The sequence below is a fragment of the Armigeres subalbatus genome, chromosome 2, assembly GCF_024139115.2.
Source record: "Armigeres subalbatus isolate Guangzhou_Male chromosome 2, GZ_Asu_2, whole genome shotgun sequence".
NCBI lineage: Eukaryota > Metazoa > Arthropoda > Insecta > Diptera > Culicidae > Armigeres > Armigeres subalbatus.
This window is the reverse complement of record NC_085140.1, coordinates 185,682,525-185,695,102: the sequence shown is the minus strand read 5'-3', so window position 1 is coordinate 185,695,102 and position 12,578 is coordinate 185,682,525. Positions and strand designations below refer to the sequence as shown.

The 12,578-nt window shown below is 44.0% G+C and overlaps 1 protein-coding gene across 1 annotated transcript; it reads left to right on the top strand.

The window, feature by feature from the left end:
* The first annotated feature begins 4,903 nt into the window (after window positions 1–4,903).
* On the top strand, window positions 4,904–10,846 carry LOC134211372 (PR domain zinc finger protein 5-like). Its single transcript, XM_062688170.1, has 4 exons — window positions 4,904–5,305; window positions 7,796–8,826; window positions 9,975–10,182; window positions 10,249–10,846. The coding sequence occupies exons 1-4, from the start codon at window positions 5,147–5,149 to the stop codon at window positions 10,747–10,749; spliced, it is 1,899 nt and encodes a 632-aa protein (XP_062544154.1). The 5' UTR covers window positions 4,904–5,146; the 3' UTR covers window positions 10,750–10,846.
* The last annotated feature ends 1,732 nt before the right edge of the window (window positions 10,847–12,578 follow it).

Sequence of the window (12,578 nt, the reverse complement as noted above, 5' to 3'; positions counted from 1 at the left end):
CGATCAGGCAAATTGGTCTGTACGCCGATGGGTCGCCCGGAGGCTTCCCGGCCTTCGGCAGCAGTACCAACTTCTGACTTTTCCATCTCTCAGGGAATCGCGAATGAAAATGAAGAAAATGAAAATGAAACGACACTGATCTAGGCATCTCTGCACAGCTAGCCTGAACATGTTCGGGTTAGCTACTGCAAGTAACTCTTCGTTCGTCACCGGAGCCACGATTTCGGCCACACTCCCAGCGCCTTGCAACGCAGGAGGCCAGGGACTTGTGGCTCGGGACGGGAAGAGTACTTCGATAATCCTCGCCAACCGGTCCGGTGACCGTTGGGGGGGTGAAGAGCTCCCTTTGATCTTGGCCATAACGATCCTATAGGCGGCACCCCACGGATTCGCGTTGGCACCCTCGCACAGGTTGTCAAAGCACGCTCTCTTACTGCTCTTAATGGCCAGTCTCGCAGCTCGAAACACTTCACGGTGGACCGCTCTTTCCTCCTCGGTGCGGACTCGTTGCGTCCTACGTCTAGCCTTGAGACAAGCTGATCGTATGGCTGCAATTTCGGCACTTCGCCGACGACATAGATATTATGGCACGTAACTTTGAGAAGATGGAGGAAGCCTACATCAGACTGAAGAGGGAAGCTAAGTGGATCGAACTAGTCATCAACACGTCGAAGACAAAGTACATGATAGGAAGAGGTTCAAGAGACGACAATGCAATGTGAGCCACCCACCGCGAGTTTGCATCGGTGGTGACGAAATCAAGGTGTACTTGTGTACTTGGGCTCACTGATGACTGCCGAAAATGACACCAGCAGAGAAATTCGGAGACGCATAGTGGCTGGAAATCGTACGTACTTTGGACTCCGCAAGACGCTCCGATCGAATAGAGTTCGCCGCCGTACCAAACTGACAATCTACAAAACGCTCATTAGACCGGTAGTCCTCTACGGACACGAGACCTGGACGATGCTCGTGGAGGACCAACGCGCACTTGGAGTTTTCGAAAGGAAAGTGCTGCGTACCATCTATGGTGGGGTGCAGATGGCGGACGGTACGTGGAGGAGGCGAATGAACCACGAGTTGCATCAGCTGTTGGGAGAACCATCCATCGTTCACACCGCGAAAATCGGACGACTGCGGTGGGCCGGGCACGTAGCCAGAATGTCGGACAGTAACCCGGTGAAAATGGTTCTCGACAACGATCCGACGGGCACAAGAAGGCGAGGTGCGCAGCGGGCAAGGTGGATCGATCAGGTGGAAGATGACTTGCGGACCCTCCGTAGACTGCGTGGTTGGCGACGTGTAGCCATGGACCGAGCCGAATGGAGAAGACTCTTATATACCGCACAGGCCACTTCGGCGTTAGTCTGAATAAATAAATAAATCTCCGAAGGGACACGCAGGCCCGCCCATAGCATGGTTCCGGGCCTGCTTCTTATACGGGGTATTCATACCATAGTACAAAAATCTTGAAATGAGTGCCATACTAATTATTGTCTTCATTAAAGATAGCCTTGAAATTATTTTCTTGTCGCCTTTTACCATGGTACGAATACCACAAGTGTGTGCCCCATATTACTGGCGCAGATGAGGCACTTAGGTGCCTTGTCGCATTCCTGCGCCCTGTGTTCCTCCTCGCTACAGCGACGGCACATCTTGCTTCGGTCTGGGCCCTTACAGTCATAAGACTTGTGCACCGGTAACACCTGTCCACTGAAGGTGGCTGGAGCACGCTTACTGGGCATACTGATCAGCCGATCTTCAGCTTCCCTTTCTCAGTGACTTTTTTGGCTTCAACCACCGGTAGTCTGAGATAGGCTACCTGCATACCAAAGAGTCCCCCTCTTAGACGTACAGAGGACCGCTCAACCTCTGTGCCGCTCTGCTCTTTGAAGGCAGAGACGTCAGCGGTAAGCGGTCGTGACCTCGTCCAGTTGCTTACACTGGAGTCACTTCCGCACCCAACGACCTGACCTGAGCGCCGTCACCCAAGACCTCCTGGGCAAGCTTGTTGTACGCTACACCGCTGGATTGCGCGCCACGCTTCAGTACCAAGATCGTTTTTAGTACGCCTGACGCTGCGCACATCCTGACCCAGGGCCGATAGGCTATCGGCCGCTCGCAGCGATTTTAGGACATTGTCCTTGTCGGTTTTCACCAGCAAGGCTTCGCCTCTGTCTCTCACCTTCTTCGCAGGTCGAGGGATGTTCGACTTCCGCACCCTACTGACCAGCTGCCAAGGATTTGCATCCCCTTGGGCGGATACCAATGGCTGGCTGGGACCAGCTTGTGGCTCAACAACTTGAGCCTGTTTGGTGCCTTTCACCTTCTTGTGCACACGCCCTTCAGGCTCCGGTGCACCATCCAGACGACGTCCCAAGCAACCAGAAGTTCAGATTTTACTTAAATTTACTCTTAACCGAACTAATTGGTTCACTATGGTTCACATCAAGTTCCAAGCATCCTTAACGGAACTTTAAAGTTCACTTTTACGCTCTCAACATACAGAAAATTACTTAAAATGAGAGCTGATTAAGCCAAAATAGCCCTTCTTATCCGAACTTCTGGTTGCTTGGGGTTTTGCCTTAATGGTAGCGCGTTTGGGTCGCTTCGAGTTTGGCGTTTTCTTGCCCTCACTGGCCGTAAGGGCGAAGTCGGTCGCCTCTTTCGCCGCACTAACACCGCTAGGGGAGGATAGGGCCTTAGTCTGGATACCTTTGGCTATCTTCTCTGCTACCGCTACACTGCCGTGAATCGCATATTTGTCCCATCTTTGCTGGGTTTCCTATTCATATGGGACAAATATACGATTCACGGCAGTACACGCCTGATGTAAGCGTCCTGTTCTTGTCTCGCGACTCGAACAGCTTGTCGAAGCACCAATAGACTCTGTTTAAGCTCCTTTTTGGTGTTCTGCTTACCGCTTATGAACTCGATGATGTCATCGAGTTTCACGGCCACCACCCGTATCCTTGGTAGTGGCTCATCAGGCGTGCAAGCAGAGCTACTCCCCACCACCACTGGATACTCTTCGGTACTGCCAGCAGCAACCGTCACTCCGCTCTTCCCCTCTCTAATAGGGGACTTCGCTAGACCCCTTTTGACAAAGGGGTCCACCACCTCCATCTCCAAAGATTTTTGCCTTTCAAGACTCATTGCTATATGGGTCCCCCTTGCTCCCATGGTTATCTATGCCTGTCTTGCGGCAAGCAGGGAGGCCATACATGCGAGGGTTGACACTTGCGTGTTCAGAGCCAGATCAGCGCAAGTCAGGAAAGGGCATCTGAGCCTACTCCCACCCAGTAGGCAAAACTGAATGGCAGGATTGGGCAACGTGCTACAAGGTCCGCCACGGTTTTATGGGACGGAATACAGCCTAGCCATTAGCGCACTCGCCGTTTTGAGTCGGTATCACCCGGCCCTACTAAGAGAGTAGATTGTCAGACTGCCAACCCTCGCTTCACAATATTGCATTATACCATTATAGCCTTGACGTGCCTGCCAGAACCAGTGTTGTAAAATGTCATTTGCATTCGTTTGTATAATTTTCGCAAAACTTTTTTCAGAAGGTAGCTATCAATTCATGTTGTATGACGAACTTATAGCGCTTAAATGGACCTACAACTTTTCCTAGGGGCCGTACACTAATTACGTAAGCATTTTTTCAGAGTTTTTCAACCCCTCCCCCATGTAAGATTTTCTCCATACAAATTATTTTTTATTTATATGGAGCGTAAGAAAAAGGCAGACCCCCCTCCCCCCATAAGTGCTTACGTAATTAGTGTACGACCCCTAACATGACTTTGCTGTAATTATGTAATCTGGGGCGTGGGAGGCAAAATGTCGTTCAAATGACATTATGTCAAATGACACGTGACATTTTGGAGAGTTTTCACTCTCCAGTCTCAGATGTTATACTTAGAGCAATGTACCCTTGGACAAAAATATAGCCCTACTCAAGCGTATGAGTACATTCAAAATTATGGAATAAATTTGGCTTCTAAAGAAAGTTATGAACAAATTAGTCAAATGACATGCAGATGACATTTTACAAGCCTGGCCAGAGCCATAATTGAGACCTTATTGGCGTCAGCCTCAAAGCGCTACCGCGCTCCCTCGTTCGTAGCTCATTTAGCCGACTGGTCATGTCAACTAGTGTTGACCGACCATCGTTTCCAGTAGGTACCGCGCGGAGGCGAACTACACTGGGGGGTGCGTGTGGTGGGCGTGTGTGTCCACCCAACAAAATGACAAAATGTAGCAAAAGTGTCACTCATTTTCCAGGTACTTTTCCTCAACCGACAAGTAGCATTCGACGCAGAATCCTGTCCCATTGTTTCCCATTGAAAACTGGCCAGATCGGACTATGGGCTCGGAAGTTATGGCCAAAATGCTTTTTTTTAAATGCACGAGTAAGGCACCAGCGCCGCTAGGTGGATGGTAATCAGGGTTTTGTCTTCTCGTTCATGCAGCGCCCCAATAGAGCTAATAAACTAGAGAGAAATACCGAAATACTGTCGCTGTCGTCACTGGCGAAACATCTTTTGCTGGCGAGGATAGGGCGCTAAATGTCAACGAAGGAAAAATCAGTACGATTTGACAGATGTGTACCCAACATGTTTGGGAACGATAACAAAAGGAACCACAGCGACAATCGTCCTCTAAAGTTTACTACCTCTATTGGCGCCCCATAAGAATCCGCTGATCTTTCAATAAAGGATTCCTATGCCTCTCGCTGAGTTATCCGCGTTATCCGGAATCGATGTTAGCCCATTCACAACACAAGGGCTAACACGCTTCAAAATGTCAAACAAACCGGATCTATTTTACTATTTGGTCGTAGAAGCTATAAGATCAAAAATTATAGAAATAATTCCCAATTAAATAATAAATAAAAAGAGAGTATGTTCTCAGCAAAAGGAATCAATTTTGGAGAAACTACATAAATACATTTTGCAAATTGATAAACCAATGTTTGCTATCATATCATATAAAATCATATACGCTCAAATCGCAAAGTAGTCCCGAAATGCTAATGTTTATTGTGCTGCGGATTAATTCGATTGCGTTTGATTTACATGCAGAATATTACATTCACAAAGTTTAAATTTTAATATTGAAAAGCCGTTGTTTGGCTCCTCGCGCAATGGTCATCTTCCAGTTGGATCAATTCCCGGATGTTTGCCGCTTGTGTATCCAGCCCAAACCGATAGAGCAGATGATACCGATCGAGTGTAGTAGCATGGACCATGGGAATCGAACGCTTCACAATCTGCTGAACGATTTATCATTTGAGGTGCCTAAGGTAGGTACATAATTTATTTATGTAGATTGAAATTTAATCCTAAATTTGGTAACGACAGATATTCCCTATAGAGTATTACATTAGCAGCACAGCAGTTCTCGAGTAATTTTCATGTAGCATGTTCAAACTTTGAGCGATATGCCAAAGTGCTGCCAATAGCCAGACTGGAATACCTATTGGTTTCCTATGACCAGGGTCCAGTCAGAATTCTTGAGCAGAAGGGAATAGAGGGGAATAGCTCTAAAATACTGTGATGTGGTATTCAATACCCAATACTTTTATCAGAATGAGAGCTAGAAGAGCCCTGCACATAAAGTAAAATACCAAAAGTAATACTGCCGTGAATCGCATATTTGTCCTACATGAATAGGAAACCCATTAAAGATGGGACAGATATGCGACTCACGGCAGAATAGCTCAGACATATTCTTTGGGAAACATTTCCAACTCCTTAGGCAAAGTGTATCCATTGTACTTTCCATTAAGCTACATATTCATATCAGGCATAAAAAAGCTTTCAATTAACCACTGTGGCAATGCCAACAGTTTACTAAGCAGAACAGGGGGTTAAATTCAACTTGGAATATACTGCCGTCCCAAGCATATCTGTCCCATGTCGATTTTTATCATTTTTGAGTTTTATGCTCCAAACGTTCTAAATTAATGTATATTTTATTGTGAACAAATAAATACATATAGTTTGTTCGAAAACTTGGCGAAAAAATATCGGGTCATTTTGTCCCATTGTAGAATTTCCAAGCATAACTGTCCCATTGAAACAAATTTCATACAACATGTATTAAATTACTTCGGAGAGGCCAATTTCCATTATCAAATCATTCAGAGAAAGAATATGGGTTGTGGTATAGTTTCAATGGGTAAAAAGGTTAATCCACCTAATATCGTTGATACCTTTCTTGTGCATTATGAAAATTGAAAAGTAATAATTGAAGCATATTAAGATGATTGATATTAAAACTTAAGTGAGAATAGTCTCTCATTTTTATTCGCATTCTATGTATTTATTTACACTTTTTCTTCTTTCCTTATTGGTATTACCATTCTTGCATTCGTATATGATGAGGCTAACACGATAATACTTTTATGCCTAATTGCACCCGAAAATTCCTTTGATCGTGAGTTCAACCAAGCCACATAAGCATCATCGCTTTGTAGTCGTGCCTCTAAGCGCATAATACCCCATGACCAAGCCACATAAGCATCATCGCTTTGTAGTCGTGCCTCTAAGCGCATGGCTATAAGCTAGGCCCAATTAATTTACACATATACAAGATTTTTGTAATAGCTTCGGAACGAAGTGACTAATCGATTTTCAATAGCAAACAATGGGTCAGATTTCCCGTCGAGTGCAACTTAATACGAAAAAATTGTCCTTTAACAAGTGTTTACAAATTTTCATACACGCACCCCACACAGGTGAAAGTTTCTACTCGACACATCAGATGCTAATCTGAAATAATTTTCATAGGAATCATCAAACACCTTCGTAGTATTGCGGTATTGAGTTACCACGGAACCTGATTTTGATGCTTCTTCCAAAAATCCATCTGCGCTGAAACATAATTCACCTCTGAACTTATTTCAGGATCAAATTATGTATAGGAACCAATTCTCACTGTCCTTATACTTATGTAAGGTATAATATCTCTGGGTTTTTTTTTTCAGACACACTCGTCCCCATGTCAACTTTTTTATACACATTTTTTTCCAAAGAGCGTAAGAGCCCCCTCCCCCAAAAGCTTACGTTATTAGTGTACGGCCCCTTACTACAATACGCTTTGAAAAGACCTAATGCATCTAATGTGAAACAGGTTATTATCCAGACCCAACTAAACTTTTGCTAAGCGCAAAGTAATCTGATGATACTCTAGCACTGGGACAAATATGCTTGGAATTATCAATTTTGTCTTCAATTTCGCAGCATAAATGTCCCACTGAATAAATTCCACTAAAAAACAGTGTTTATCCTTTGAAACATACTAAGCCATTAGAAATACACTATTTTCATCGATATACGTTTATTAATCAAAATTTCATGGGGCAATTTAGCTACAAACCGAAAAATATGTTTCCAACTTCAATCGCATTTTTCTCAGTTGCATATTTTTCGACATGGGACAGATATGCTTGACACGGCAGTATAGTATAGACCTACTGAAGAAGTACTTTCTTGATCTACATCCATTATAATACGTGTTGTTTATGAAAAGTATTATTTCTTTCAATGTTACAGCTAAGCTGGCTCTTTTGCCTATCACTATTAAAGCAGAATGTTATTTATTTTGTTTTCATGAGAATCGAATGTTTTATCATCCCAGTCTCCTTTAGTACATAGTGCCTTAGACTATTGCTTATATAAAGTACTGTTGGTGGTAATCGATTACATTTTCATGGGGTATCAATTATGAATTACAGTAGTTCAGTTAGCTTAGTGTAACAAGATTGATTTATGATACCTTTGCTTTACAGGATGTTTCAGAGCTGCTCCCGAAAGCTATGTGCTCCAAGTGCTTTACGGACTTTGATTTTGTCGTCCAATATCAAAGAAAAGTAAAACTCATCACATCATTTTATGTGGCGTTTGCACGATTAAAAGCTGGTGACACAAATGCAATAGAAGACTTATTCATTTGTAGCAGATTAGAATTAGGAAATCTTTTTAAAGAATTGAACGTCTGCGATATCCTAGATCTGGATCAATTACTTGAATATGATCCAAGGATAAGGAAGCCCAATCGAGCTGAAACTAAACCCGAAAAGCTATTAAAATTTGAAGACAGAACTTTGGAAATAAATAATATTGTTAACAAACAAGAAGAGGCTGAGTACTACAATGTTGAATATATCGAGGATCCCGAAGATGGAAATTGTGAAAAGCCAAACGATGGTAATCAACCTACTTCCAGTGAAGCCATCGAATCGGTGGCAGAGTTTTTGCAAGAAACGGATGAGGATTCGGAAACATTATATCTTCTTAGCGAGGGGGAACTAATGGAGCCTAAGGAATTACCTTCGCCGAAGAAACAAACAGTCGAAATGCCACAAAAGGCACATACAAGAAAAGAAGAATCAGAATTTAGGCCGCAGCAATCCAAACGGAAGCAAAAAATAAGAATGATTCAGTGCCCTTACTGTAAATATCGAACAACATCAAAGAGCATGTTCCAACATCACGTAGATCGACACGAGAACCCCAACGATGCAAGCCCATGGAAATGTTCGTTCGCTAATTGTAGTGAAGCCTATGCTACCAAAGAAGACTTGCTGAAGCATAAGAAAGAAATACATTCCAAGTATGTTTGCGACATTTGTGGCTTAGTGCTGAAGCACAAGTACTCGCTGGAAGTGCACCTTCGGCGACACTACGGAGACAGCAAGTACCCCTGCCGGTACTGCGAGACGTCGTATTTCACTGCAAATGAGTTGAAGCTGCATGTGACGGTTGCTCATCTGAATACGGCGAAGCTTCAGTGCAACGAGTGCGGTTTGGCTTTCAAAAAGTGAGTAATTGGGATCTGTTGTATTTAATTTCTATATTGGTTCGATCATTGATTTCAACTATAAACGAACGATTGTCATGTTCAGAATGCAGCAACATTACAGCAATCACGATCCTCAATCTTAAACTATGAAAACTTTGCCTAGATTGTTAAAATAAAAAATTAAAATTACGTTAAAAATGCAATAAAAAGTTTAACGTACAGCTTCTCGGTACACGTAGTATGCGAGAAAGGTTGTTGGGGAGTCAGCTTACCTCCTTCGACATCGGCTAGTGGGATTCTTTCCTGCTGACTTCCAACCGGTTGGGGTCCGAGCAGTTGTTTCCTGACCTTTGGGGAACGACGGTAGGGTATGCAATTCTTGTTCGGTAGATTTCTTAATCTGAACACACAACACTCCGATTTACATTAAACTACCACAGTTAGAACAAATTACTTTATTTTTACAACTTAACTTTTAATGGTAAACAAGAACTTAACACTAAACAATGAATAATAGTTCCCGATGGGAGTCCATCCGTCCTCGACGGAAATTAAAACCAACTAACTTTCTCCCACCGAAACGCTGGTCATCTGTTGACCGATGGACATGTAGCGCAAATCTCCCTCTCTGGTCCGCAGCATCTCCAATCCATCTCGATGGTTCTCACAGTCGCAGGTATCTACTCTCGGCTTTTGCTATCTGCTACTCATATTATACGCCAGCCGAAGGCAATCGTTCTTGATGATCCACATAGGTAGGTATGGTCGTTTACAGCGAAAGTAGTGCGAAAATCCAACTAGAGCCCTTGCCTTGGACCAACAAACAGCTGGTCAGCTGTAGCAGCAGCAACGATCATTTCTGATCCAGGGATGTTTCCGGGTGGTTTAATCTCGCTCAAAGGTAATAATCTGCATTAAAGACAATTCAATTTCCCCGTTCCACATGTTGAGAGGATTATTAGTCGTAATGCATTGAACTGTAATTCCAAATGTGCCTGCAAAATAACAAACTGACATGTCAAATTGACAAATTATTTTTCTAAGTCGATCTTAACAGGACTCGCTACGTTCTAGCGTATTGCATAAGAGACACCATGTGTGAATCTAAATAATCCTAATCTCGTGTAACTCTGTGAATTACTTGTAGTATCATCTGTTCGTTTCAGTAACAAATCCTTGTCTCTGCATATGAAAACACATTCCGAGCAGCGCAGCTTTTCATGCGATGAATGCAGCATGACTTTCAAGACTCCCGCCATTCTCCGCCGCCACCAAAATAACGTCCACCGGGGTATTAAATTTAATTGCACTATGTGTACGGTCAGCTATGGACGGAAGGATAAACTTCGGATGCATATGGAGAAAATTCATAAGGTCTGTATTACAACTCGTCCACTTTTTATGTAATACTTCTTCATAATATTTGTTTGTCATTTCCAGGTTCAAACCTACTTCCCGTGTGAAATTTGCCTCAAAAGTTTCACGACGGCCTTGGACCTGGATGAGCACATTGATCACCACCGCCACCCCAAAGAACTTGAATGCCCCACGTGCCTGTCCGCCTTCCTCGACGCGAAAGACTTCGAAGAGCATCTTTGCATAACGTACCGAGATGACTATTACTGTTGCGATCGTGATTTCAAATACCATGTTCAGTACAACAAGCACATGTTCCTGGTTCACGGAATGAAAACAAATGCCCGCATCAGACTGGCGCGTGATCAGCTGCTGGGAGCAGCGAGGGCGTCCCGTAAACAAACCGAACGGTGTACAAAGTGCGAAAAGGTGTTTGCCACGAGAAAACTCAAAAAAGATCATATGACGCATTGTTTCTCTGGTGGGAATCTCACACAAATGGAAGTTGATCAGGTTAAAACAAAGTTTGAGTTTCATGAGGGCACGATCATGGGCACAGAAGAAAATGCTCATCAGCTAACATAGTTTTTTATAGGATCCATTCCACAACATATAATGTACGCCGGATGTTTGTATAAATAGTTCTATTAAATATCTTATGTTCAAGTTTTATAAAGTTGAATCACATACAATCAAATTCTTTCAGTATATCACGGACATTACTTGCTTAAGCAATTAGCTGCCTGGATACCTGGATGGCTACAGTGTCATTACAACCGAATATTTCATGCGTTGTGTCTGATTGACTGTAATTTCAGCCTCCTTAATAAAGACACAAAAAAAAATATTTATTTAAGAACGAACAAATAAGTACCTATGGATAGCACACCTTCTAGTCTAGGCTTTGCATCACATGTAACTAAACTCGATTCTGTGCTGTTTGCGCTGCGCAAGAGCCGAAACAAAAAATCTTATGCAAATGCTGACCGCAACGTAGGCTTGGTAGCAGCAAACAAACAGTTTGCCTCATCGGGAAAAAAATGTCACGATGTCGCGTACATTTTTTTGGCAAACTGTTTCGGTGCATGAAATTTGACAGGATAAAATGTAAATATTCGCATAATCAGAGTGTTTTAATGTACATTTCCCAACACTGACTGTGTACATGACACATTTGGTGCAGTGGCGAATCTTTTTTGACCGCAGTTTCTTCTGCAGCCCGTAGTAGGCCCGACTTCCACAGATGATGCGCCTCCGTATTTTACGACTTACATTGTTATCCGCTGTTAGCAAGGATCCGAGGTAGACGAATTCCTCAACCACCTCGAAGGTATCCCCGTCTATCGTAACACTGCTTCCCAGGCGGGCCCTGTCGCGCTCGGTTCTGCCCACTAGCATGTACTTTGTCTTTGACACATTCACCACCAGTTCATCTTTTGTTGCTTCACGTTTCAGGCGGGTGTATAGTTCTGCCACCTTTGCAAATGTTCGGCCGACAATGTCCATGCCATCCGCGAAACAAATAAATTGACTGGATCTGTTGAAAATCGTGCCCCGGCTGTTACGCCCGGCTCTCCGCATGACGCCTTCTAGCGCAATGTTGAACAACAGGCACCAAAGTGCATCACCCGACGCGATTCGAACGAACTGGAGTGTTCGCCAGAAATCTTCACACAGTTTTGCACACCATCCACCGTTGCTTTGATCAGTCTAGTAAGCTTCCCAGGGAAGCTGTTCTCGTCCATAATTTTCCGTAGCTCTACGCGGTCTATACTGTCGTATGCCGCCTTGAAATCAACGAACAGATGGTGCGTTGGGACCTGGTATTCACGGCTTGATAACTTCCCACGAACTCGTTCACTAATGGTGACAGACGACGGAAGATGATCTGGGATATCACTTTGTAGGCGGCATTAAGGATGGTGATCCCTCGAAAGTTCTCACACTCCAGCACTCCCAGATTCTGACTATCAGTTTGTGCAGGCAAGTGGCTAGCTTTTCCGGGCCCATCTTGATGAGCTCAGCTCCGATACCACCCTTGCCAGCTGCTTTATTGGTCTTTAGCTGTTGGATGGCATCCTTAACTTCCCTCAAGGTGGGGGCTGGATGGATCTATCGTCCGCTGGACTGACTTTCACTGCCTGTACTGTCAGCGCCATTCAAATGTTCCTCGTTGTGCTGCTTCCACCTTTCGATCACGACACGTTCGTCCGTTAAGATGTTCCCATCCTTATCCCTGCACATTTCGGCTCGTGGAACGAAGCATTTGCGGGATGCGTTGAGCTTCTAATAGAACTTGCGTGTTTCTTGAAAACGGCACAGCTGTTCTATCTCCTTGCACACCGTTTCTTCCAGGCGGCTTTTCTTCTCCTGAAAAAGGCGAGTCTGCTGTCTCCGCTTCCGTCTATAACGTT

Coding starts and splice junctions, on each gene's coding strand:
- LOC134211372 (XM_062688170.1), top strand. CDS start 5,147: ATGGTCATCTTCCAGTTGGATCAATTCCCGGATGTTTGCCGCTTGTGT. Junction 5,306..7,795: donor TATCATTTGAGGTGCCTAAG/GTAGGTACATAA, acceptor TTTGCTTTACAG/GATGTTTCAGAGCTGCTCCC. Junction 10,183..10,248: donor ATATGGAGAAAATTCATAAG/GTCTGTATTACA, acceptor TGTCATTTCCAG/GTTCAAACCTACTTCCCGTG.